The sequence below is a fragment of the Eptatretus burgeri genome, chromosome 3, assembly GCF_056783735.1.
Source record: "Eptatretus burgeri isolate ZD-2024b chromosome 3, Ebu_testis_v1, whole genome shotgun sequence".
Lineage (NCBI taxonomy): Eukaryota > Metazoa > Chordata > Myxini > Myxiniformes > Myxinidae > Eptatretus > Eptatretus burgeri.
The window spans coordinates 64,145,137-64,171,998 of NC_140963.1; the positions used below are offsets into that span (position 1 = coordinate 64,145,137).

The 26,862-nt window shown below is 41.7% G+C and overlaps 1 protein-coding gene and 1 pseudogene across 6 annotated transcripts in view; one reads left to right on the forward strand and one right to left on the reverse strand.

The window, feature by feature from the left end:
- Window positions 1-437: 437 nt before the first annotated feature.
- LOC147030075 (histone H2B-like) lies at window positions 438-1,118 on the reverse strand (annotated as a pseudogene).
- Window positions 1,119-12,800: 11,682 nt separating this feature from the next.
- Window positions 12,801-26,862, forward strand: part of BCS1L (BCS1 ubiquinol-cytochrome c reductase complex chaperone) — a 37,029-nt gene continuing 22,967 nt past the window's right edge. Inside the window, exons 1-2 of one of the 6 annotated variants that reach the window (XM_085873779.1) lie at window positions 12,801-13,024; window positions 18,243-18,632. In XM_085873779.1, coding sequence (XP_085729905.1) covers window positions 18,313-18,632 — 320 coding nt within the window. In that variant the 5' untranslated portion in view covers window positions 12,801-13,024; window positions 18,243-18,312. Of the gene's footprint in view, window positions 13,025-13,156; window positions 13,214-18,242; window positions 18,633-26,862 lie in introns of those variants that run through there. The other 5 variants (XM_085873780.1, XM_085873784.1, XM_085873781.1 and 2 more) reach the window with 5 other exon arrangements.

Genomic DNA, 26,862 nt, shown 5'->3' on the forward strand with positions numbered 1-26,862 from the left:
AAAATAAAAAAAAAACACTTGATGGCTGGAGGTTTATCACTTTGTATTCACATAATTTTAGTCCAAGTAACACTCCTGCTTCATGGACTATGAACAGCCAAAATGTCAAGCCTTTAGAAGAGTGCAATGTCAATTAAAGATGTTCCAAACAGCCAAGTTGCATGCAGGCTGGAGCCTTGGAGCACAAAGTCAGATTCCTCATTTCAAAAGGAAGTGGAAATCACCCCGAGTGGAAGAGTGAAACACCAACAGCCCCTTTTGCTCCACTCTGCCACATTATTATTTATGCTCCATCTCCATCCTGTCAGGTTCACATTTTATAATTGCATGCCCCATCTCAGTAGAATCATGGCCACTTTAAAAGGATTTGCTCAGCAAAGCAGTGAAACCATCAGTTATGACTGCATGCAACTATTACATCAGTCTTTACTAACAAACCTTGCTCATACTTTTACTCGAGTATTGCCAATGAACAAATAGTTGACAAAAAAAAAAAAACTGCATGCATAAATTTCCAGGTCTGATAATTAAATCAAATATTCCACTCAAAATCACAAAAATGCATAAATTCATTGAATAAAAACCTTTACAAATTTCAAAAGGAAAAGTGGAAGTCATTTTCCATAGAACTTACATTTGAAAAGGTACTCCCTCCCAGCCCCAAGGGGAAACCTACCAATATGCATGGTAAGTCACCATTCTCAACTTAATCAAACTTTATTGGATAAAGGAAGGATCAATAAACAAAACATATCAAGGCAGGGGGGGGGGGAAAGAAGTCAGTTAATCACATGTTAGGCTCCATTAGTAGAGTGCAAAGGTGTGGGGACTGAGGGGGTCTCATCAATAAGCAAGGCCTATTATTGTACACTGCATGCTATTTGTTACTCGTGTACATGGTCAGCTTTGGTGTCTTCAGAAACAGCGTGCTTGGCCAGCTCTCGAGGCAGCAGCAACCAGACTGCAGTTTGAATCTCACGGATTGTTAGAGTCGCATGGCGGTTGTCGTGGGCCAAACGTGTTGCCTCCACGAAGATCCTCTCAAAAATATAGTTCACAAATGAGTTCATGATGCTCATTGCTTTGTTGGAGATGCAAATATCAGGATGAAGCTGCATTCCATGTTGAAAAAAGTAGCACTTTAATCACAGCAACTGTCTAAAGTTGCTAAGCATTACCTTTAAAGGGTCACAACATTTTGGAAAAGGTGGTAAAGGCAGCCAATGCATTCAATGGTAATTTATTGTAAAACTAGTAAATATAACCGAGCGATGCCTCACCAAACTTTGCGACAAACACAGGTGGGGTTTGCAAAAAAATGTTATGCTTGATAACCCTAACAAAAAAAAAAAAAAAAAAATTCCTAAAAACATGCTAAAACACCTGTATACAGTTTGTAAGGTAATCCACTGGCACATCTGCGAAAAAATTTATATCGCAGTTCCAGAAAAAAAAAAAAGTGGTGCCAGGCACAACAAATCCCACCCATTTAAGGCATAAAGTTATTTTGGGGATAAAATTTAAATTTGATACATCCTTAACCTGAGTGTTGATAAAGAATAGAATAAGGAATATTTTAGTCTTAGTTTGAAGTAAATCAGATCATTTTTTTACGAAGTTATGAGCGAAAAACAATTTTGATCTTTTCGTGAACTTGACCTTGACCTTTGATCCAATTGGACCCAAAAGTTAATGGGGTCATCCAAGGTTCATTTCCCACCTGTGGATTAAATTTGATAGTGTTTGCTAAAGCAGTTTTGCCGTAAAGTTGCTAACAGACAGACAAACCGGACGATTAAAATATCCCGCCCGCTCCCTCCGGAGAGGGGGAGGGGGCGGGGGGTGGGATGAAAAAATAAATAAAAAAAAGAACACCACACACATTTTTCTCCAAGTGAATACAAATGTTTTAGGGGGACTACCACAGTGCCAGTGTCTGGATATTTGCTCGAGCTGATCAGCAGGAGCGGCAATCCTTTCTCATGTACAAACTAGTCTACGCCATGCTGGCTAACGGACAAGCCTATAACCGACACCCCCACAACACAACCCCAGCCACCAATTCCTTTCCCCCAAAACCGTATTAAAACACCCAATCTAAACCTTTCCTCTTACACACAACAAACGCTCTAAACACCCAATAATATTCTATATTACCAACTCACCCACTAAACAAGACATTTACAAATTACACATCTTTAAATTAAAAACAATCCTTTATTTCCACATATTAAATAACCTCTTCGTACCTGTTTGAGCACCTTGTAAATGTAAGCAGAATAACTTTCTTTCCTTTTTGATCGCCGTTTTCCACCTTTCTTCGTGTCACCAACAAGGGTCGTTTTCATCTCTCCTGCTTTACTACCACCCAACATGGTACCAGTCACACGAGAAACTTTCGATCCTTCTTCACACCTTCTCCCCCTTTAAACCCTAAACAAACTACCTTGTTGGGTTCACGAATTCAACACCAAATGGATCCTTCCCTCTAAATGGTTAAAAATCCGCACGATTAAACCGCACGAGCTTGTTGATCATGTTACCTGTGATTACCGGCACAGGTGTGTAACAGGTGCACATCATAAACCATCCTCAAGTCATTTATTGTACCCTTCAGCATTAGTAATTATAGTTCATTGCACGATTTGATTGTTAATTGATGAGACGTTAAATCATTTAAATATGTTGCGTTATTTCGCCGTCTTGTCCAGGGCCAAGTAGTGGATTCATCCGCTGAGCTAACTATAACTAGATCAATCACTGGTTTGTTGGGGAAAAAAAAAGGTCACCAGCCGCCATCTTGGTACTCCCCAAACATGAGTTTATTGTGGGACTTTCGGTCGGTAGGGAGTCCCAATATGGCGGCCGCATAACCTCATCAACAAGCGCACTCTCATCGGATGGTGGTTTCTCCGTATGACGGACTCGGTGGATTCATCACGTTGCGTAAACTTTCCAACACAGCTCAAACAAACGTTCACAGAGTTATTTATTATATACAAAGAGTGATGATCAGTGTCTGCCCTGAGTTTGTGACGTCAGTGTGGTTCGAAGAGTTTTATGGCCGAAACCTTTTTATTATTAATAAAAAAAAAGCGGTAAAAAGCCAAAACAACACAAAATCAAGAAATAGTCTAGACTCTCAGCCGTGTTGCCTCGGTTCGAATCCCGACCCAGCTAAAAACTGTCATCCTTGGGTGTGTTCCGTCCTTCTTCTTCTTCTTCTTCTTCTTCTTCTTCTTCTTCTTCTTCTTCTTCTTCTTCTTCTTCTTCTTCTTCTTCTTCTTCTTCTTCTTCTTCTTCTTCTTCTTCTTCTTCTTCTTCTTCTTCTTCTTCTTCAAAAACCTTTTGGACTCGGCTCTTTTATATACAGATCCGGATCTCCTGAAATACTAAACACCTGTACACATCCTTACATTGAGGGTGCCTTTTGAGAGCATCTATCATGAACTTTTATGAACATGATGTCTATCATGAATTTATCTATCATGAACATGAACAGATAAAACCGAGATTCCGCGTTGTCGGTGGGATTGTCCCTGGGGCATTGTCATTTACGGCGGTGGTTCACTTGGTGCTCGTTGAATGGTAAGAATTGAGAGTATACCGGACTCCGTGCTAATTGCTGATTTATTTTGCGGTGATCGACTGCACGTGTATACCTTGCTGCACACGTACTCCTTGCTGCACACGTACTCCTTGCTGCACATGTACTCCTTGCTGCACACGTACTCCTTGCTGCACACGTATTTCTTGCTGCACATGTATTTCCTGATGTGTCTGTAGAAGCGGCTTCAATCAAGTGAAATAAAGCCTACACTCCGAAGGTTTTTCCCTCGCATTCATTTCAAACGCCAGTATAACAATCTAAATGATGGCAAAGTACAGTCGATAATTTGAAAGAAAATGTAAAATAACGATATTATCCAGGAATACGACGGAAATGAGTTTTCCAGGCGTCTAGAATTCATTTTTTTTTCCCGGAGATTCATTCCCCCCCCATCGACCGCCGTGGCTGCGTAAATAGTTGGGCGGGTAGCTCACAATATTTGTCCATTTGGGGGCGCAGGCCCTCCCTATTCCGAGGGTCCTGGCTCCGAGGGTCCACCTAACCCGATGTTACCCCAAAAATCATTTTGCTTCCTATGCGCCTTAGGGTTAGGGGGTCGTATCTATCTTGATATCAGAAATCTACCTCCACTGACGCCAATTGTAGTACCCATTCTTCCATCCCTTCAAATGTCAATAATCGAAAACGTCATTCGGATCTTTTTTTTCTCCAGATTCCCTAAGGATGAAAAGTTGTGCAGACAATGGTTGCCAGACAGAGAAGGGAACACTTTACACCAATGCCCGGTGTGACATTACTTTGTAGTGAACACTTCCTGAACTCTGACTTTGACAGTACGGGCCAGACGAAACGGCTTAAACAAGGCGTCATACCAAGCGTCTTCAAATTTCCACCTCATCTCCAGAAGGTTAGTATACACGATTTATTACAATGGTTCCACTAAAAAAATACATATTTATTTGATACAAATATTATATATATTTATTTGACACATTAAATTGTTTTGAATCTATAAAAGTTTTAGAATTGATTTTTGGGTGCGAATACCCAGAAAAACGACCTCCTTTGCTGCCAGGATTTTTCTATGAATTTCTGTACGATTCTGACTGTGTCAGACGATGCAGGTCGTTTTGTATTCGTGCCCAAAAATTAATTCTAACACATTAATTTTATAAATTCATCCACATTCAAAATGTTTATAAAATGAATAAATTCCCGTGGAAATCAAATTTAGCACAAATTTTCAAACTTCATAATAAATGGAATTCCTGAATCGGAGTGCTCCAATTGTGATTCTATCAAGCGGTTCGCACTGTATTGAATTTACCACTAAAATTTCTGTGAATTATCAGTTTTGTGTTCACCAGTTAATTCGAAATTTTGATCCGATATTAATTATGTTATTTTCTACACAGAAACCGATACATCGGAAACCACCGGTTGACAGACACCTGGCCCCAGTGCCAAAATTCACTGCTGTGCCAGATTCACCACCAAGGCCGTCGACTTCAGCAGACCACACGTACTGCGCCGATCCGAGTCCCAGTAAAATGAAACAGAATCTGGGTATGGCAACCGAGACCATTGAGAACTTGCGGAAAAAACTGAAGGTTACGCAGCAGAAAACGCGAAGATTGAAGAAAAAGGTAGAGAAATTAAGCTCTGTCGTTGAAGAAATAAAACACAAAGGGATGGTTTCGGAAAATTGTGTCGCGATACTGAATTCGACATTTTCTGGGGTACCACTGGAGGTTACGAGTCGAATATTAAAGAATCAGGCGAGCGGAAAGAAATCCAGGCAAGAATACGAAACTGTGATCAAGTCATTTGCCCTCACGCTAAATTTCTATTCTGCGAAGGTCTACGACTATGTACGCGAGGTATTCGATCTCGCTCTACCTAGTCCTTCAACGATCCGAACCTGGTACAGTGCCATAGACGGATCACCTGGATTCAACCAGGTAGTATTTGACGCATTAGAGGCGATATTTAAAGAGGATAGGAGTACGCTATGTGCCCTAATGTTGGACGAAATGTCACTGATGGAATCAGTAGAGATGTCTGGTGACAAGGTGCTTGGATATGTGGACATTGGAGCAGGTAATCTGGACGATACCGCGCCACTTGCTAAAAACGCTTTAGTAATTATGTTGGCCGCGGTGAATGATCATTGGAAAGTTCCAGTCGCCCACTTCTTCATCAATGGTTTGACTGGTAAAGAACAGGCCAATCTTGTGTCTCAGTGTTTACTAAAGCTACACGAAATTGGAGTTAATGTCATCTCGCTTACCTGTGTAGGGCCTTCAGCGCATTTGACAATGTTGAAAGAGTTGGGCGAAAGTATCAACCCAGATAATATGAATTCGTCGTTCCCTCACCCAGCAGATCCTTACAAGCTCGTTTGGGCATTCCTCGACGCGTGTCATATGTTAAAGCTTGCAAGGAAATGCCTCGGCACACTGAAGACTATGAGAGACAGTTCTCAGAGGGTCATCGCCTGGAAATGTATAGAAAACTTGGATGAACCGCAGAAACAGGAAGGACTACGGTTGGCAAACAAACTTAGTCGGAAACGTATCGAATGGAAGACAAATATAATGAAAGTTAATACGGCTGCTCAAACGCTGAGTTCAAGTGTCGCGGATGCAATTGAATTCTGCCGCGAAGAGTTGAAACTACCTGAATTTCAAGGGAGTGAAGGAACTTGCATCTTCATCCGCACACTGGATCAACTGTTCGATCTGTTGAACTCCAGGAACCCTTTGGCACGCAACTACAAGGCACCGATGCATCCTGCTCACGAGGCAGCTTTTTTGCCATTCCTGGAAAAGACAAGTAATTATCTCATGACCTTAACTAATACTTCTGGTCAACTCATGACAAAGACAAGACTTGAAATAGTATTTATTGGGATGCTGACTTGTATCGTAAGCGTTAAAAACCTCTATCTGACATACGTCCAGCCCCAAAATTCATCTTTAAAGTATTTGCTTACATATAAGCTCAGCCAGGACCACATCGAGTTGTTCTTTGGAGCCGTCCGTCTAGCATGTGGTGGCATTAACAATCCAACAGCCAGGCAGTTTATCGCAGCGTACAAGCATCTTCTGATGCGGCATGATATCAAAGCCAACAAGGGGAACTGTTCAGCCCTGGACGCAACACGCATCCTCACAGCTGCATCATTCAAAAATATCACAAAGAGGGCTGTCCCAGATAAGACGCAGGATATGCTCATAGCCAGACGCTACGATTTGCAGCTCCGCCAGCCAATGACGGGACACCACGATTATGCCGATATTCCACCATTTAACAAACTTTATGTGTTCCTGGAGTCGGTTGTAACCTATATTGCAGGATATGTGGTTAGGATGGTTAAGCGGACACTCAAATGTCAAGATTGCTTGCTGGCTCTCACGCAGAATGATAATGTCAATTTACCTGCCTCTAGGCTGATTGCTGTTAAAACAAGGGGTGGCCTTACCGTTCCATCATCAAGCGTTGTTCAAGTATGTGAAGCCATTGAGAAATGTGTTAAGAGAATGCTAGCGGTGACAAATGGCAAGATTCCTCGTGATAGTTTCCTGAAATCTGCAATCTCTGCATCAGTGTTGGCAGAAGTAGGATCGAGTGCATTTGACTCGCTTAGTGATCACATTTTGGAGAGACGGAGGCAGACTGTACTCGTGTATTTTCTGTCATACAGCACATCGGTGAGTGCTATACAAAGATTCGTCTCCACCATGTTGTTCGAACCATGAACACTGGATTGAAAGATAAACCCATCAGGAAAAAAAATTCAGCAAACGGATCCTATTTGCACATCAATAGTTTACTAACCATTTGCATTGAAGTGTTTCTCCTAGGTTTCGACATATCTTATGTTTCAACCTACTGCGATTATAATAGTTGATCGTCATCTTCTATAGGTCAATGCATATTAAACCAGTCTCATTAGTGTGTGGATGATAGATCATGTTTATTAAGGTTGTCCAATGTCTGTTCAATGTTTTCATGATTGATCAATATATTATAGGCCATACAGGGTAGCTTTAAGCTACTCACTATGGCCTATAATATATTGATCAATCATGAAAACATTAATGAGATTGGTACTGGTTCAATATGCTTCAACCTACTACAGAAAGCTACCCTCTATAATATACATATATTAATAGGAGGCCATAGGTTAGTCTGTAGATTACAGATCATATTTATTAAGGTTGTCCGATGTCTGTTCAATGTTTTGATGATTGGTCAATATATTATTAATTATAGGCCATAAAGCCCATTATTATAGGGGGAAGCTGAAAGCTACCATCTTATGGCCTATAATAATACAAATATTATAGGCCATAGGGGGGTAAGCTATTCACATTACATTGATTATCATCAACACATTACACTGATTAATTATCATCAGATCATATCACATATGATATGATAATAATCATTCATGAGAATTGTGACACCACGTACTCACTCACCTTATTGATTCGTGCTGCAGAGCTTATATTAGCTTGGTAGTGATAATGGGTGGCGGAGACTGTTGTTTGTGAAATGAAAATCCTGTTCTTCTTATTAAGCTGTACAAAAATGTTGTTTCCAGCGAGAAATTCGGCACAGATTAATATATTCAATCTGTGAATTCGGATTGGCAACGCAACATGGCGACTTCAGTCGACCTCTGACTTCAGTCGACAGAGGCCGTTGCTGGTCCAGGTTATTATAAGAAGTCCGTGTTTTGAGAGCGTCTATCATGAACTTTTAAATATATTCAGACATTTGCTTTTAAGTTTCGAAAAGTTCACGTTACTATTTAAAGATTATTCCATTTAATATATTGTAATTTCGTAAATACACTATTTTCTCGTCATGAACGAAGATCGTCGATGACGGACGTGATGTGACGGCACGTGACGAAATATCGGAAGTTGTTTTTTTATTTTTAATTTTTAATTTTTTTTACATTCTTCTTCCTCTTCTTGCTCTTCTTCTGGTGAAGCCAAAAAACCTTTAGGATGTGGCTCTTGGACACATTTGTCCTTGCTTTTTTGGAGTGTGCATTGGTAGAGAAACGAGAATTGAACATAAAGTGATGATATGGACCATGATACGTGGTATATGTTTACCTTGTAGGAAATGGTGGTCTGCTTAGAAGAAGAACTATTGTCAGTGATTAAAAACAAAAAAAAAAAATATATATATATATATATATATATATATATATATATATATATATATATATATATATATATATATATATATTGTTGTGGTTACCAAATTCGCAAACCACCATTCAGGTCCCTTAGGTGAGGTATCTCGGTAAGTGCATGTGTAGTTAGGCCCAAACCCGTTGTCTAGTGGGAATAAATGTTATTCATGCGTGCTGCGACTCTTCAGGATAGCCGTTTTTCTTTTGCTATCTTTATTTTGGACCAACCGCCATGATTACCACCACAACCACAACATCAACCACCAACCACAACGCCGCTTCACCACAACCGCCACGACCTTCCCGTCACACCTCGCAACCGTCGCATCGCCACCGTTCTTGCCCCGCTGTGGGTACCGGTGTTGGACTCGTGCAGGGCGCGCGCCGAACAGCGTGTACAAAATCACGGATTTTGTGCTTCAAAAACGGATCAAAAACGACACACGCCCACTTTTTGCCGTCCAATCGGTGAGCGAGGGACGATTTGGCCCCGCCTCCAGGACGATCGATATATGCAAATTTGTGGATCAAAAAGCCTTCACGCCCACTTTTTCTCGGGCCAATGGGGAGCGAGGTGAAAGGTCAAAGGGAGGGGGGTCAAAGGCGAAGCTACGGGGGGATAAAAGGACCGTGTTCGTCAGTCAGGAGAGTCGAGAAGGGGAGAGTCCAAAGAAGAGTCCAAAGAAGAGTCGAGAGTCGGAGAGTCCAAAGAAGAGTCCAGAGTCGAAAGGGGAGAGTCCAAAAGGAGAGTCCAAAGAAGAGTCCAAAGAAGAGTCCAGAGTCGGAGAGTCCCGAGGCGGAGAGGCGGAGAGTAGGAGAGTCGGAAGCAGAGGGTCAAGACTTCGCGGGCGGTGGAGCTGCTCGTCGTGTGCGGAACGGAGGGGACGGAGCTGTGGAAAGGCGGCGACACCAGACGAGGGGGTGCTCGTGTCGTGCAGGAAGCTGCACCCGAGGGAGGCCGACAGCGCGACCTGGCCGAGGTGGAGACGCTCGTCGCACATAATAAAGATCCTCTATACCCCGAGCATCAGCAACCCCCTCCTGTTTCCCCCCGCGCTGAGATAGTGCGACCAAGGGGGCCCCTTTCCCACCCCCTGCCAGACACTGTCCGCGAGGTCCGCGGAGTTGGGGCGCCATCGCCGCTCCGCGTCTCATCACCAGACGGGTAGGCGCGACCCGGTCTCGGCCTCAGGCCCGCCTCATCCTTGAGGGTATTCTTTCCTTGGTTTTGGGTATGTGTTGTCGGCGCCGTCTGTGAGGTAGAATTGTATAAGTGTTGCCGTGTGCTCGGTAGTCGGTATTAGCTCTGCATTGTGTTTTCGCTTTTATATTTGCTTTTTGTGTAAATGGAATTGTGTTTTTTTCTGTGTGCTTTTGGTGGAATTGTATATGTGTGCTTCCCGTGTGCCGCGAATAAATGTGCTTTTGTGTTGAACTGTTTCCCGCTTCGCTTCGTCATTTCTCCCATTGAGTCCTCATCTTGCTTCACGTAAAGGGTTGGTAGTGGGCTGAATACGCCCGATAATTAATCGAACCGTCGAGGTCGACGATAACACCGCTCGGTTATTCTGATAGTACGGAACGGGTCGCTTAAGTGGCCCGTGTCCGAAGTCGACCTGCGGCGAGGTGCGATCGCCCGGTCTACCCTCCGCGTGGGTACTTAGGTAGGTCGAATTTGGCGAGCAACCCTATCCCACGCGGGGGCTGATTGGCTCGATCGCGGTGAGACCGAAAGGTCCACCCATGACTGGTTCCCGGCGTTAGTCCGAGAGGGTCACGACTGGATTGTCCGTCTGGTGGGCGACGTGCCGCGATTCGAGTTACGTGGCCGTCAGCACGCCGGCGGGCGCGAATACCGCAACAATATATATATATATATATATATATATATATATATATATATATATATATATATATATATATATATATATATATATATATATATATATATATATATATATATATATATATATATATATATACACATACACATGTCGTTCATAGCACAATACTTGTGAAATCCAAATAAACAATAGTTGCCATGGAAACAGCAATTTGGTGATTTGTCAAATTTGACCAATCAAGTGTGTTATATGATGGAATGTTGTGTGTAACAAATTTGGTTGACACATTTTCTGATTGTGGCTTAATAGGTGTTTTACATGTTTTGGTGTTATTTACCTTGCTTGACCTTTGACTAATTTTGACCAGATTTTATACACTGATACTAAATATGTGTATTGACCTACGTAAGTTTCAATGTGATATGTTGAAAACTTCCTGAGGTTGAGCAATAATAAAATCACAAAAAAAAAAAATCACATTTGATAATGAGGTGAAATTGTTGTTGTGAATACAGTTTTCTCTTTGCCACCTGGGGCTTTTATCTTTGCCACCTGGGGCTTTTCTCTTTGCCACCTGGGGCTTTTCTCTTTGCCACCTGGGGCTTTTCTCTTTGCCACCTGGGGCTTTTCTTTGCCACTGGGAATAAAATGTTAGACGAAAGTAACTATTCGGTTGAAGAACATGCAGTAATGAGCATGTGGGCTCACGGACGACCTACACTGGAAAGACTATGTAATGGCTGATATTCAAAATGACTTTGATTGACAGTTTACATGAAGCTTATACATTACCTCTTGTTATGTGTGTTTATTATAGTTATAATAATCTATCAAGTTCTGTGGAGGGGGTAACGGGACTTTGTAAACACCCTGGAGAGATTAAAAAGAAAAACGTGTTCTAACACTTATTGCCTCCAGATTATTTTTTACCGAAATATTTTATTTTTACACTTTTCATTACCGGTACTTGATCATTTTTCTACTACGTCCAGGTAAGGTATGCTAATAGTCCTGGTAGATGATTTACCCTGCGCTCGCGAAGTAAAAAGCAGGGTTAAGCGATCCAGAGCGTATGTACGTACTGTCATAGTCGTACGTTGTACGTGTCTGCATTTTGTTAAGCACGTACATCGAAAACTGTTCAGCGGAGGAAATGGAAACTTTACCACATCTACATGACTATGTGATATAACGGTCACTTTTTTGATGTCAACAGAGGCCAAAGGTCAACCTACGTAAGTTTCAACCTACGTAATGAGCCAATTTTCTAAAATCCTCAATTTTCATCCAATTGACTTGAAATTTAAAGAGGATTTTCATAACGCCTCACTGAATTCACCCATCAATTATTTTTAAAGTCAGCATAGGCAAAAGGTCAACATGGATTGACTTTCTAAAATTGTCAATTTTCATCTCATTGACTTGACATTTGAAAAGGATTTGCACATTTGGTTATTGAAATCAACGACCAATTATTTTGAGGTCAACATAGGCTATAGTTTCTAAAATTGTCAATCTTCATCCAATTGACTTGAAATTTGCACAGGATTTTTCACATCAGCTCAGTGAATTGAACCACCAATTGTTTTTGAGGTCAATACAAGTCAAAAGGTCAACATCAGCCAAATTTCTGAAATCCTCAATTTTCATCTGATGAACTTGAAATTTGAACAGGATTTTCATTAAAATTTGGCAGCCATATTGGATCAAAGGAAAATCTTTGAAAATCTTCTTAGAGAAACCGCCTAACCGGTCAATGCAAAATTTAACAAATTCATCAACGACTGATAGGAAATATGGCTTGATAAAGATGACGTCATTGGCCATTTGGTCTGGAAGCCATTTTGGATGAAAGAATTTTTTTTTTAAAACAAAACAGTTGGCTCGCACCATGTCCTTCTCCAGATTGTGTGGGGGGGGGGGGGGTACGTATTCCATGAATACCATCCAGTTGTTAAGTTGCTCGGTTTTTTTTTTTTTTTGCGAGCTAGCTTATTTTTGTTTTCTAATTGAATAAATGATGTAAATATGTTGAATGTGCATGATAGTCCATTTGTTGGTGCACCTCAGCTACTGTTTGCTATCCCATGACGTGGTGGTGAAGAGCTGTAATGAGAACGATTAGGGTGTATCCCAGCCGAAGCTGATAGCTAAGCTGTGCTACACCCTTTTCATATTTACGGTTAATTTGCGATCTGTAACGAACGCAAAGCCGCGCACTGTATAAAGATTTGTTTTTGAAAGACGACATTAAACACGACGTGGGAACGTTTAACCAATAATCGTTAACAACAGGTTACTTCAAGGCAAGGCAAGGCGATTGCCGGTTTGTATGAGCATCTTGTATTGTGACGCGCAGTGGACTTGTCCCTGAATTGTGAGCAAGAACAAAAGGTTTGGCCGAGATGTTTAAACAAGAAGTTGAGCATTTAAAATAAATAAATAAAGTAAGCATTCCGTGTATTTTCGGTATGGTGAAAACAATTAATCAGGTACTGTACGAAGCTTGTACCGAGATGTGTGACGTAATCAATGGCAGAGCGCAGGCTGCTTCATGTTAGTCTTCAGCAATTCTCCTTGAAGGTGAAATGCTCCAATATATAATTGTTTATATGTTCACATCGGAACTGTATCGGTGCACCATCCATCATTGGGATGGCACATCCAACTGGAGACACTGTTTGGCGACATTAGGTGCTGCTGGTATTAAAGATCCCACAGAATGATCCTTTGCGAGGAGTCGCCAAGTATTACCGGCATTTGGGATAAAATTCCAAATCACTTCCCTACCAGGGTGGAGACAAACGCAAATGCAAACAACCTAGACCTAGTGTAATCATGGTCAGAAACCTGCTGAAGCAGCACAAGCCGAGCCCTGGACAATACCACGATGGATGGGATTATGTGTGATGATCAGTATTTTCGATGGGTGGACGTGATGTTTCACCCCTGTCTGTCTTTTCTGTCTTTCTGTCTTTTTCTGTTTTGTGTCTTTTTCTGTTTTATCTGTCTTTTTCTGTTTTGTCTTGTCTTGTCTGTCTTTTTCTGTTTTGTGTCTTTTTCTGTTTTGTGTCTTTTTCTGTTTTGTGTCTTTTTCTGTTTTATCTGTCTTTTTCTGTTTTGTCTTGTCTTGTCTGTCTTTTTCTGTTTTGTGTCTTTTTCTGTTTTATGTGTCTTTTTCTGTTTTATGTGTCTTTTTCTGTTTTATGTGTCTTTTTCTGTTTTATGTGTCTTTTTCTGTTTTGTGTCTTTTTCTGTTTTGTGTCTTTTTCTGTTTTATGTGTCTTTCTGTTTTATCTGTCTTTTTCTGTTTTATCTGTCTTTTTCTGTTTTTTCTGTTTTTTTCTGTTTTATCTGTCTTTTTCTGTTTTATGTGTCTTTTTCTGTTTTGTCTGTCTTTTTCTGTTTTGTCTGTCTTTTTCTGTTTTGTCTGTCTTTTTCTGTTTTGTCTGTCTTTTTCTGTTTTGTCTGTCTTTTTCTGTTTTGTCTGTCTTTTTCTGTTTTGTCTGTCTTTTTCTGTTTTGTCTGTCTTTTTCTGTTTTGTCTGTCTTTTTCTGTTTTGTCTGTCTTTTTCTGTTTTATGTGTCTTTTTCTGTTTTATGTGTCTTTTTCTGTTTTATGTGTCTTTCTGTTTTATCTGTCTTTTTCTGTTTTGTCTGTCTTTTTCTGTTTTGTCTGTCTTTTTCTGTTTTATGTGTCTTTTTCTGTTTTATGTGTCTTTTTCTGTTTTATGTGTCTTTTTCTGTTTTGTCTGTCTTTTTCTGTTTTGTCTGTCTTTTTCTGTTTTTTCTGTTTTGTCTGTCTTTTTCTGTTTTGTGTCTTTTTCTGTTTTATGTGTCTTTTCTGTTTTATGTGTCTTTTTCTGTTTTATGTGTCTTTTTCTGTTTTATGTGTCTTTTTCTGTTTTATGTGTCTTTTTCTGTTTTATGTGTCTTTTTCTGTTTTATGTGTCTTTTTCTGTTTTATGTGTCTTTCTGTTTTGTCTGTCTTTTTCTGTTTTGTGTCTTTTTCTGTTTTGTCTGTCTTTTTCCGTTTTGTCTGTCTTTTTCTGTTTTGTCTGTCTTTTTCTGTTTTGTCTGTCTTTTTCTGTTTTGTTTGTCTTTTTCTGTTTTGTCTGTCTTTTTCTGTTTTGTCTGTCTTTTTCTGTTTTGTCTGTCTTTTTCTGTTTTGTCTGTCTTTTTCTGTTTTTTCTGTTTTGTCTGTATTTTTCTTTTTTGTGTCTTTATCTGTTTTTTGTGCCTTTTTGTTTTATATGTCTTTTTCTCGTTTATCTGTCTTTTTCTGTTTTATCTGTCTTTTTCTGTTTTTTCTGTTTTTTTCTGTTTTATCTGTCTTTTTCTGTTTTATCTGTCTTTTTCTGTTTTGTCTGTCTTTTTCTGTTTTGTCTGTCTTTTTCTGTTTTGTCTGTCTTTTTCTGTTTTGTCTGTCTTTTTCTGTTTTATGTGTCTTTTTCTGTTTTATGTGTCTTTTTCTGTTTTATGTGTCTTTTTCTGTTTTATGTGTCTTTTTCTGTTTTATGTGTCTTTTTCTGTTTTATGTGTCTTTTTCTGTTTTATGTGTCTTTTTCTGTTTTGTCTGTCTTTTTCTGTTTTGTCTGTCTTTTTCTGTTTTGTCTGTCTTTTTCTGTTTTATGTCTGTCTTTTTCTGTTTTATGTCTGTCTTTTTCTGTTTTATGTCTGTCTTTTTCTGTTTTATGTCTGTCTTTTTCTGTTTTATGTCTGTCTTTTTCTGTTTTATGTCTGTCTTTTTCTGTTTTATGTCTGTCTTTTTCTGTTTTATGTCTGTCTTTTTCTGTTTTATGTCTGTCTTTTTCTGTTTTATGTCTGTCTTTTTCTGTTTTATGTCTGTCTTTTCTGTTTTATGTCTGTCTTTTTCTGTTTTATGTCTGTCTTTTTCTGTTTTATGTCTGTCTTGTCTCTCTCTGTCTCTTTCTGTCTTTCTGTTTTATGTCTGTCTTTTTCTGTTTTATGTCTGTCTTTTTCTGTTTTGTCTTGTCTTGTCTGTCTTTTTCTGTTTTATGTCTGTCTTTTTCTGTTTTATGTCTGTCTTTTTCTGTTTTATGTCTGTCTTTTTCTGTTTTATGTCTGTCTTTTTCTGTTTTATGTCTGTCTTTTTCTGTTTTATGTCTGTCTTTTTCTGTTTTATGTCTGTCTTTTTCTGTTTTATGTCTGTCTTTTTCTGTTTTATGTCTGTCTTTCTGTTTTGTCTGTCTTTTTCTGTTTTATGTCTGTCTTTCTGTTTTATGTCTGTCTTTCTGTTTTGTCTGTCTTTTTCTGTTTTGTCTGTCTTTTTCTGTTTTGTCTATCTTTTTCTGTTTTATGTCTCTCTTTTTCTGTCTTATGTCTGTGTTGTTCTGTTTTATGTCTCTCTTTTTCTGTTTTATGTCTGTCTTTTTCTGTTTTATGTCTGTCTTTTTCTGTTTTATGTCTGTCTTTTTCTGTTTTATGTCTGTCTTGTCTTTTTCTGTCTCTTTCTGTCTTGTCTGTCTTGTCTGTTTTGTCTGTCTTGTCTGTCTTGTCTGTCTTGTCTGTCTTGTCTCTTTCTGTCTTTCTGTTTTGTTTGTCTTTTTCTGTCTTGTCTGTCTTTTTCTGTTTTGTCTTGTCTTGTCTGTCTTTTTCTGTTTTGTGTCTTTTTCTGTTTTGTCTGTCTTTTTCTGTTTTGTCTGTCTTTTTCTGTTTTGTCTGTCTTTTTCTGTTTTGTCTGTCTTTTTCTGTTTTGTCTGTCTTTTTCTGTTTTGTCTGTCTTTTTCTGTTTTGTCTGTCTTTTTTCTGTTTTGTCTGTCTTTTTTCTGTTTTGTCTGTCTTTTTTTCTGTTTTGTCTGTCTTTTTTTCTGTTTTGTCTGTCTTTTTTTCTGTTTTGTCTGTCTTTTTTTCTGTTTTGTCTGTCTTTTTTTCTGTTTTGTCTGTCTTTTTTTCTGTTTTATCTGTCTTTTTTTCTGTTTTATCTGTCTTTTTCTGTTTTATCTGTCTTGTCTTGTCTTTTTCTGTCTCTGTCTGTCTCTGTCTGTCTCTGTATGTCTTGTCTGTCTTGTCTCTCTCTGTCTCTTTCTGTCTTTCTGTTTTGTCTGTCTTTTTCTGTTTTGTCTGTCTTTTTCTGTCTTGTCTGTCTTTTTCTGTTTTGTCTGTCTTTTTCTGTTTTGTCTGTCTTTTTCTGTTTTGTCTGTCTTTTTCTGTTTTGTCTGTCTTTTTCTGTTTTATCTGTCTTTTCTGTTTTGTCTTGTCTTGTCTTTTTCTGTCTCTTTCTGTCTCTGTCTGTCTCTGTATGTCTTGTCTGTCTTGTCTCTCTCTGTCTCTTTCTGTCTTTCTGTTTTGTCTGTCTTTTTCTGTCTTGTCTGTCTTTTTCTGTCTTGTCTTGTCTTGTCTTTTTCTGTCTCTTTCTGTCTCTGTCTGTCTTGTCTGTCTTGTCTCTCTCTGTCTTGTCTGTCTTTTTCTGTTTTGTCTGTCTTTTTCTGTTTTGTCTGTCTTTTTCTGTCTTTTTCTGTCTTTTTCTTCTGTCCTTTTTCTTCTGTCTTGTCTCTTTGTGAGCACAGCAGGATATCTCAAAACGTTGTGGACGGATTTGGACGAAACTTGGTAGACAGGTTGAGTGTGTGTGACAAGGATGAATTAATTCGATTTTGGTGAAGATCCAGATCTGTATTCAAGAATCTTTCTGATTAAATTTTTTTTGAAGTGATTCTTCACCATTGAGAGATGGGGCCAAAAACAATACATCGCAAAAACAATACGTTTCCAAAAGTTCTGGACGAGTTGGTTCGTTGACAAGAACAAGCCGATTCGATTTTGGTTAAGGTCCGGCTCCAGGTCCTCCGGTCTATCGGTGGGATTCAAAACATAAACTGTTCAGCCTGGTGGAGGTATGTTTTCTTCTGATTGCTGTTCCAGTTAGCACCTTACCGTATTTGAGATTTGGTGAATGACAGCTTAAACACTGAATAATGTAAACCCTTCAGTATTTTGAATTTGCTGAAAACCAAGCTGTGTTGATCTCAAACAGAATGTACTGGATACCTCCCCCCCCCTCCAAACTTAAAAAGGAGAAAACTTTACATGAATACAACATGATTTCCACCATGAAATACTTTTTAATGATTTCAATGATAACCTAATCAGGATTTTTCATCTGTGATATCAATAATCGAGTCAAATTCAGAAAGGGCACCTGTGAGCGGGACGGGGCATTAACCACGAGTCTATGGGGTGGGGGCACATTTGGTTGTGGCATATGGTTCCAAATATTCACAACATGCTTTCCTTTCAGACGCGTGTCATGCTGCGTCCCTGGCCTCCACATATTCATCACTGATAAAGATTTTGAGTCTATAGGCCAAAATGGTTGATGACAGATGGGGTCCAAGCAGTTTGGAAGGAAATGTTTTCAGGATATTTTTCACGTTTCCAGGGGGCTTTAGAAGGGCATGGAATTCATTTTAAAGGAGCATGAAGCATTTTGAAAGGGTCGAGTGCCTCTCTAGTTAATTCTAGCTCAGTGTCTGGTAGCATGTAAATCTATGTGGATGTGTGAATGAAAACTGTGAACGTGTTTGTGACAACATACGTCTGATGGATCAATGTCTTGGAGTTAATTACACAACTCTGGGGTTTTGTTTCAGAGCTTCATCATCCTGCCGATAACTATACGATAACTGCGAGGAGCTTTATCGAGCCTGCCGTGTTGGAGTCATGCCTCTTGTAGATTATCTACTGGCATTGAAAGACAACCCTTACTTTGGTGCAGGATTTGGCCTTGTCGGCATTGGAACGGCCTTGGCCTTGACAAGGAAATGCAGCCAATTGGCCTTGGTGGCTTTTCGCCGGCACTGCATGATAACGCTTGAGGTGCCTGGTGGAGACAAGAGCTACAACTGGCTCCTCAGCTGGGTAACGCAGCGTGCAGGCCAAACCCAACACCTGAGTGTGGAAACGTCCTTTCATCAGCACGAGAGTGGGCGTGTTTCCACTCGTTTTGCCTTCGTACCCAGCCCTGGTGACCATTTTATCTGGTTTGTGCCTAGTCCCTACTTCCTGGTATATCTATACTATAAAAGTGAATTTGAATATGTATTTGTTTGTTTGTTGATACAGGGTGTTCCAAAAAGACCAAGCAAACTGGTTGTTAATATATTGAGAACCACAAATGATACAACGATACCCTTTGGTTTGTATGATACAGAATCTCATCGAGTTTTGTACACACCATCAATACACTTCAATGTGAGCTCCGTTTGTCATGCACAGGACATCAAGGCGGTACACAAGTTCTTGCCATGTTCGGCTCAGCATATTTGCGTCCACCAGTGGAAGTCCGAGAACGAAGATCCGAGAATGAAGATCCTGCAGGTGTGCCACCTTGGTGTTGTAGACAAGGTCTTTGACAAATCCTCACAAAAGAAAATCAGAGGAGGAGGAGGAGGGGGGGCGGGGGTTATGTCTGATGATCGTGGGGGGGGGAAGGGGGGCAGGCGGTTGGTTTTTTTCGGCCAATCCAGTGACCTGGAAATTTTTCATTCAGGACGGCTCGAACGACTAAGGCTCAATGAGGGGGAGCACCGTCCGGTTGAAAAATAATATCGGGTTGCAGGTGTTCAATCTGTGAGAGGGTGAATCCTTCCAACATGTTCATATAAATTGGTGATGTCACTGTATCCTCTGCAAAGAAAAATGGACCCACCAAGCAGTTATGGAGAAGGCCACACCACACATTGACCTCTGGACTGTCATGTATGTGTTCAATGACCACGTGGGGGTTTTCAGAGCCCCAGATCCTCACATTGTGCCGGTTGACCTTCCCCGATACATAAGAGCAAGCTTTGTCTGTGAACATGACCTTTTTCAAGTAACTTCGTTATCCTCAGGTAGTCTTTGTTGAATTTATCTTCTGGGACTTCGTTGAAATGATTCACTTACTCATTCAACGTCTGCTGCACGTACTCATCCAACGTTGGCCGACCGGTACTTTTTCTGTACCTGAGTAAATTAGCACGATTCAGGATATATTCGTTCACATTTGAAAGAGAAACGAAAGTTAATTGCTTATTGGAGATAAAGGAAGAAATTGTGATGGTTGTGGTTGTCATGTGGATTGGCTGGGTTCCATTCTCGGGATGACTGTAGTCTGTGAACATGTACACTCTCTGCCATAAACAACGAAACATGTATAATTGATAATGTAATTGTGGAAGGACTGTTCCATTATTCATTCCAAGTGCCTTTTTGGCACCAGGAATGTGCAGAACACCTGATTTCAAGTTTCCATGGAACATAATTTCCTCATGCAATAATCGTTCAGCACATGCAATTCCTGCGTCCTTTGGTTGTAAGAGGTGACACGAGGCATTCTGAGCAAATTCCAAAACAGCTTTACTGAACCGAGACGCCAGCATGTGGGTCATCTAAAAAACACAAGTTGATTATATTCTTGAACAATACATTACAACGCCACGTCTGTCAGAAAATGAAAGGAATCAAATCAATGGACAACTTCAAGCAGGATCTTCCATTAGCCATGTTGCAAGGCTCCTTAACATGAGAAGAGGAACTGTTTATGACCTCATAAGATGTTATAAAGCCGCTGGATCAACAAGAGGCATGCAAAAAAGTAGATGTTTCAGGATAACGACTCCTGCTCAGGACCATTACATTTGCATGACCCATTTATGAAATCGGGTTCAAACTGTCCAGAGTACTGTAAATGCACTCTCTGACCTTGCAGGATAAGTGTCAACACCATCTTGAAGAGTCTCTTGTGCAGGGATCCCTGCTCATCATCCAAGACTTGCAATGTAACACATCCAAACACTTGCAGTGGTCAAATCAGCACGTTTGATGGACACGGATGCAATGGGCAGGTGTTACGTTCAGTGACTCATCCAGGTTTCTGGAAAGGCATGATGGCCATGCGTAGGTCTACAGAAGACGCAATGAGCGATATGCCTTGGTCTTTGTTCACGAAGCTGCAAATTTTGCACGTGGAAGTGTCATGATATGGGATGGTATTGCTGAAACCTTTTACACCAACTTCATCCGTATCGGCAGAGCGTTACATTGAGATTTTACAGCAGCTCATGTTGCCTAACCTTCAACAACATGGCCAAGGAATTGCCTTAACATGCACAATAATGCTCATGCTCACAGGGCCATTCCAACAAAGAAAATTATTTTCAATGCCACCGTGAATGTCATATTCCGAGCCTGCCATCCCACCACATTTAAATCAATTCGAGGTTCTCTGGAATATCATTGATCACCACATTCAAACCTTGCTAAAGGCCCTTTCACACCTTGACTATTTAGCCAGCGTATGTTGACGTATGAAAAATTTGTCTAAAACGCTGGCACACGTCGAATACGTATGGGTAAGTTTTGTATACGTTAAGAGCACGCTGGCATACGTTGTAGTACGCCGAGCTGTTAGACAAATTTTCCATGCTTGAAATTTTTCGACGTATGCCAGCGTATGATTCACACGTTCCGCATACGCTGGCCATAAGTTGTAGGGACGTTACGCGATCGTTGACACACGTCGACACGCATTACTTATAAGTTACTCATAAGTCGAAACACGTCGAGGTAATGGTTAGCATACCCGAAACTTATTTCTAACCTATGAGTAACGTGTTGTAGGCACGTTACGCGATCGTTGACACACATCGACACGTATTACTTGTAAGTTACTCATAAGTCGAAACACGTCGAGGTAATGGTTAGCGTCAGTGTTCCAGACTCCCTGTTTTTTTTTTTTCTTCGGTATGACGGTGATGTTGAAAGTTCGATTTCTATTGCGGTTATAATATCAGGTCAGGTATGGGAGCATGTGCCAGAACAGCGCGTCGCTGCGTCCACTTTCCGCCGGTACTCCAGGGGCCTGCGTCTGGCCTTCCCCCAGGCAGATGCCAGACCCATCCCCATCTCCTTGAGATGCTGGTCAACCTGCTGCAACCACGAGGCATGTGGTCGGCCCACTGGCCTCCTCCACTCACGAGACTCCCTCGCTGAGAGAATCTGGTGAGCAGGATCAGCGTCAGGAAAACGAGCCACATGTCCATACAGCCGCAACTGACGCTCACGGACCATGCAGGTAACAAATCTCATCCGAGTCTCTCTCAGAAACCGCTCGGACACAAAATCTGACCAGCGATAGCCAAGGATTCTCCGAAGAGACCTGGTACCAAAGGAATTAAGTCTCCATCTCAGATCCTTGGTCAGAGTCCAAGTCTTGCATCCATAGAGCAAGACTGGAAGCACCAAGGACCTGAAGACTTGGACATTCGTCCTCCCGCACAGGTACCGGCAGCGCCACACCCCATGATCCAGTTAATCCATGACTCCCCGGGCCCGACCCAGACGTCTATTGACCTCTGACTCACAGCCAGCAGAGACATGAATATCACTACCAAGGTAAGTGAATCTCTCCAAGACCTCAACATCCTCACCGCAAACAGACACAGACAGGACAGCAGCATCCAAGATGTCATTGAAAGCCTGGATCTTAGTTTTGACCCTAGAAACCCGTAATCCCAGCAGCTCCGACTCCTCATTCAGAACCTCGAGGGCCCCCAAAAGGATATCTAAAGTCTCCGCAAAGATGACTGCATCATCTGCAAAATCAAGGTCCGAGATCTTGACATTCCCAAACGATGCACCGCAGCTTTATCTTTCCGACATCCTCACTAAAATCCAGTCCATAAAAGTGTGGGGGTCAGTACACACCCCTGACTAACTCCAGTAACAACTGGAAATAAGTCAGAGATGGTACCTCCACACTTCACAGCACTCTCAGTACCAGAGTAGAGTTCAGACATCAGATCAATCAGTTTTGGTGGCACCCCACGAAGACCAAGAATCCTCCAGAGGGCATCCCGATTCACTGAATCGAACGCTTTACAGAGATCAACATAGGCTGCAAGCAGCCCCTGCCGAAACTCTCGTCTGCATTCGGTGAGGACACGAAGAGCAAGGATACGGTCAATCGTTGACCTCTTTGGTGTAAAGCCTGACTGCTCTGGACGCTGGTGCTCAAGCAGATGGTGGCTAACCCTATCAAGAATTATCCGAGCAAAGACTTTGCCCGGCACTGAGAGCAGCGTCACCCCTCAGTAGTTGCTGCAGTCTTGGCGATCACCCTTCCCTTTCCAGAGAGGGACAACAAGGCCCCTCTTCCAATCAGTTGGGATGATGCCTGTGTTCCAGGCAGAGCACAAAACTGCATGCAACCACAAGAGTGCAGCATTTCCACCAAGCTGTCAGCAACAGGGATTGTAACACCCCTGACATCCAATTTGACAGTTGGTGGATCAGCCTGGTACAGCCGCTCAAAGTAACCTGCCCAGTGGGTCTTCACTTTGGACTCCTCTGTCAAGAGCCCACCACCCTCTGCTGTCACTGTAGTACACTGAGGGATGGGCTTGGAGGAACGCAATGCACAAATTCCCCTGTAAGCAGGACAAGAATCACTTGACCACAGGTGATGCTCTACCCCCTCACAGATTCCTCGCACATAGGCCTCCTTGTCCACCCTTAGTGCACGTACAGTTTTACGCCTCAGCTCCCTGAACAGCTCAGCTCTGCCATTCAGCCTGGCCCTGCGACTCTGGTCAATGGTATCCAGTGTCCCTTGAGAGACAAAATTCTTCTTTGCCCTGCGGTGAGTTCCAAGACATCCACCGGCAACATCAAGGACGGTGGTCTTGAAGGTAATCCATAACTCTTCAGGACCCCCCAAAGCACCCTGACACCCTAAATGTCCACTCAGCCTGTTCGCAAACTCCTCAGCTACTCTCTCTTTCTTGAGCTTGCCAACATCCAGCCTCGGCTGGAATGGTACCATTCTCCAGGATTTAAGGTGCAGCTTTAGAGTTGCTACAACAAGCCGGTGGTCAGTATTGAGGAACTGAGCACTCCGGTGGACCCTGCAGTTCTGGATCATCCTCCAGCGACTGTCAACGAGGACATGGTCAATCTCCTTTCCCACACCGCCAGCGTTGGAATACCAAGTCCAGCGATGAGCTTGTGGGTGCTGAAACAATGAACAGGCCACCCTAAGTCCATGACTTCTTGCAAAGTCAAGGAACTTAGTGCTATTCTGATTCATAGTCCCTGACCCATGGCGACCAACACACGTCTCATAACCATCCCTATCAGTTCCAGTTGATGCATTGAAATCCCCCAAGACTAGAAGTGTATCTCGTCGGGCACTGATCAACCACAGACTCTAGCGTGGCGTAGAATGCATCCTTCATGGTGAGGTCACTCGCCTCAGTCGGAGCATAGACAGAGACCAGGGAAATGACACCTAAGGAGTGACGAATCCTTAGTCTCATAATATGCTCGTTGACCGGTGTTACCTCAATTATCATTGGGTCAGCTTATTGGACACAGCAACAGCAACTCCTTGGGTATGGTAACCATCAGAGCGACTAGACCAATAGTAGGTGTAACCACCCACCATTATCTCGCCACAATCCTGTCTCCGAACCTCAGAGAGTGCTGCATTACCGATGTCCAAACGCTTGAGCTCAGATGATAACAGAGACAGGTGATCATCCTCTCTTTGGGATAGGACATTCCAGGCACCCACCCAAAGGGACTGCCTCAGGTTAACCCAAGGAGACCGCCGTCTGGTAGACGACACCTCAGCACCACTCCGACACACTCTCCCGCAATCTGACCCAGGGAGGCTACCCCGTGGTTTCCCTCCTTTCATCAAAGATTGGGGGTCCCGAAGGCTTTGCCCCAATCCCGTCATCCGGTAAGCTGCCCTGCGAAGGGAAGCTGCACAGGAGGTTCTCCCACGGAGTGAGTTTTCAGATTTTTTTTGCGTTTGTGTGTTTTGTGGAATGAAGGGTTTTACAGTGGCCAGAGTGCAAATCCTGCCACCAACCTCCTATAATTATAATATAATATAATTAATAGGCTCCAGCTCAACGATTTAAATCATAACCGCACTAGAAATCGAAGTGTCAACATCACGGTCATACCAAAGGAAAAAAACAAAAAACAAACAAACAAAAAAAACCAGGGAGTCTGGAACACTGACACTCACCATTACCTCGACGTGTTTCGACTTGTGAGTAACTTACAAGTAACGTGTGTCGACGTGTGTCAACGATCGCGTAACGTGCCTACATCTTATGGCCAGCATATGCGGAACGTGTGACATATGCTGGATACGTTGAAAAATTTTCAACATGCTGAAAATTTGTCGATGTTCTCGGCGTACTACGACATATGCCAGCGTGCTCTTAACGTATACAAAACTTACCCATAACGTATTCGACGTGTGCCAGCGTATTCGGCAAATTTTTCGTACGTCGGCATACGCTGGCTAAAACGTCACGGTGTGACAGCGGCTTGACACTTCGATGTCTAGTGCGGTAATGATTTGAATCGTCGAGCCGCAGCCTATTAATAGCCTACGCCACGTGATCGTCGGCGATACGCTGCTGCGCTATGCATCAGTCAGACTATCATTGGGCAGAGGTTGTGAACGCCAACAACACGCTCAGCATTCGTTGATATGTTATCTATATGTTATCGAAACGTTCTGTGTACTTTCCTAACATGTTATGCATACGTCCAACTCGTTATGAATACGTCCAAAACTGGAAAAAAAACACATCAATAGTTCAGCGTACGCCAACGTTTTACATACATTTTGATACCTTGCCATACGCTGGCTAAAACGTCAAGGTGTGACAGGGCCTTTAGACTGCCATAGACCTTTGATGAGCTGGAACAGGAGCTGATTCGGGTATGGAATACCGTTCCCCAGGCTCAGATTTGAGTGCTCATACAGTCAATGTGACGGTGCAATGCAGCGATTGCTACCAGAATTGGCATACGTGGTATTTAGATTGTTGCTTCCACGTTGGATCCCTATGTGAAAACATTCGGCACAACTCGGCATTACGTGATTAGGTCACAATGAAATGGACATGTAATTATTCAGCATTTAACTCCGTTAGAAATGATCACCTCATCTGTGTCCCATGATGTCACAAATAAATCATAGCTACAACAACCACGTGTTGTTTTTTTTTTTTTTTTAATTCGCCGAGAGCCTATTTTTTCATTCACTTTGATAAATAATTGGACAAAGGTTAAAGAACAGTGCAGTACCTTCAATTCAGACATTTAGTACACTTTGAACAATGACATGACGCCATCCCAACTCATCATATTTTATACCCCATTAACTCTACGTAACCCAACCTCCTTACTTGGAGGTTTCTTCCCATCTTCCCCTTTTATTGTCTCGCTTGTTGCATCTACCTACTGCCCCACCGTTAGTGCATTATCTTTTTGTCCCGTCACATAATCACTCCAATAACCTAGATCTTATGTACAAACAAGTGCTGTGGTCTACAATACATTATTTCAAACAACTATATCTGCAGGCTGGGAGTGCAGCATTGTCCATAATGTTGCAATATGGTTGTGTTTATTTCAAACTTTAGTATTCTGTCCCAATATTTGATGTTGAAGTGTGCACAACAAGAGAGAAAAGGTGATCAATTGATTTTTTTTTTATTGAGGACTGTACCGTTTTGTTAAAATGGTTTAACAGTTCGTTTAATATCTAGCAAATATGTTGCGACAAATTTCCATTAGATTGTGTACTGTGTAGCATTTAGTTATATTTATACTCCGTTTGCCTGTTTATACGTTTTATATGAACAAAGGTGTTGAATAATATTCCCATTGCAACTTCTCTCACTGTTTTTTGTAATGTAATGTAAGGACTCTTGTCCTTACAGTCACTATGTAAGGACTCTTCAACAGTGTGGCCCTTTGATTGCTTTGGGTGGTATCACATTCATTTTTTTTTTTGCACTGTCAGTACTGTCGTGACTTTTATCAAAGGCAGTCTACAAAGAGCAGCCCAGGAGTTATTGAGACTTGGACTACTCTCTGAAAATTGCATAACATTGCAACCTTTCACCAGTCCGACACAATCGGAGCCAAAAGTAGCAGATGGATATGATTCTCCCCCACACCGTGATGCACATATGGTTGCAGAAGCAGTGTTATTGGCTGGGGGGAACAATCCTGGATGGCTCGTCATTCCGACACAAGATACTCGATTGGTTCACTTTTCCCAGCAAACTGGGACCCATTTTGCTAACCTCTGAATGGTGACAGGCTGAGTCAACCAACCTGGAGTTATCTTGGCATGGTTGAGGCTTGAACTCAGGACCTTAAGATCCTAAGCGAACCACCTTAACAGTTGTGCCA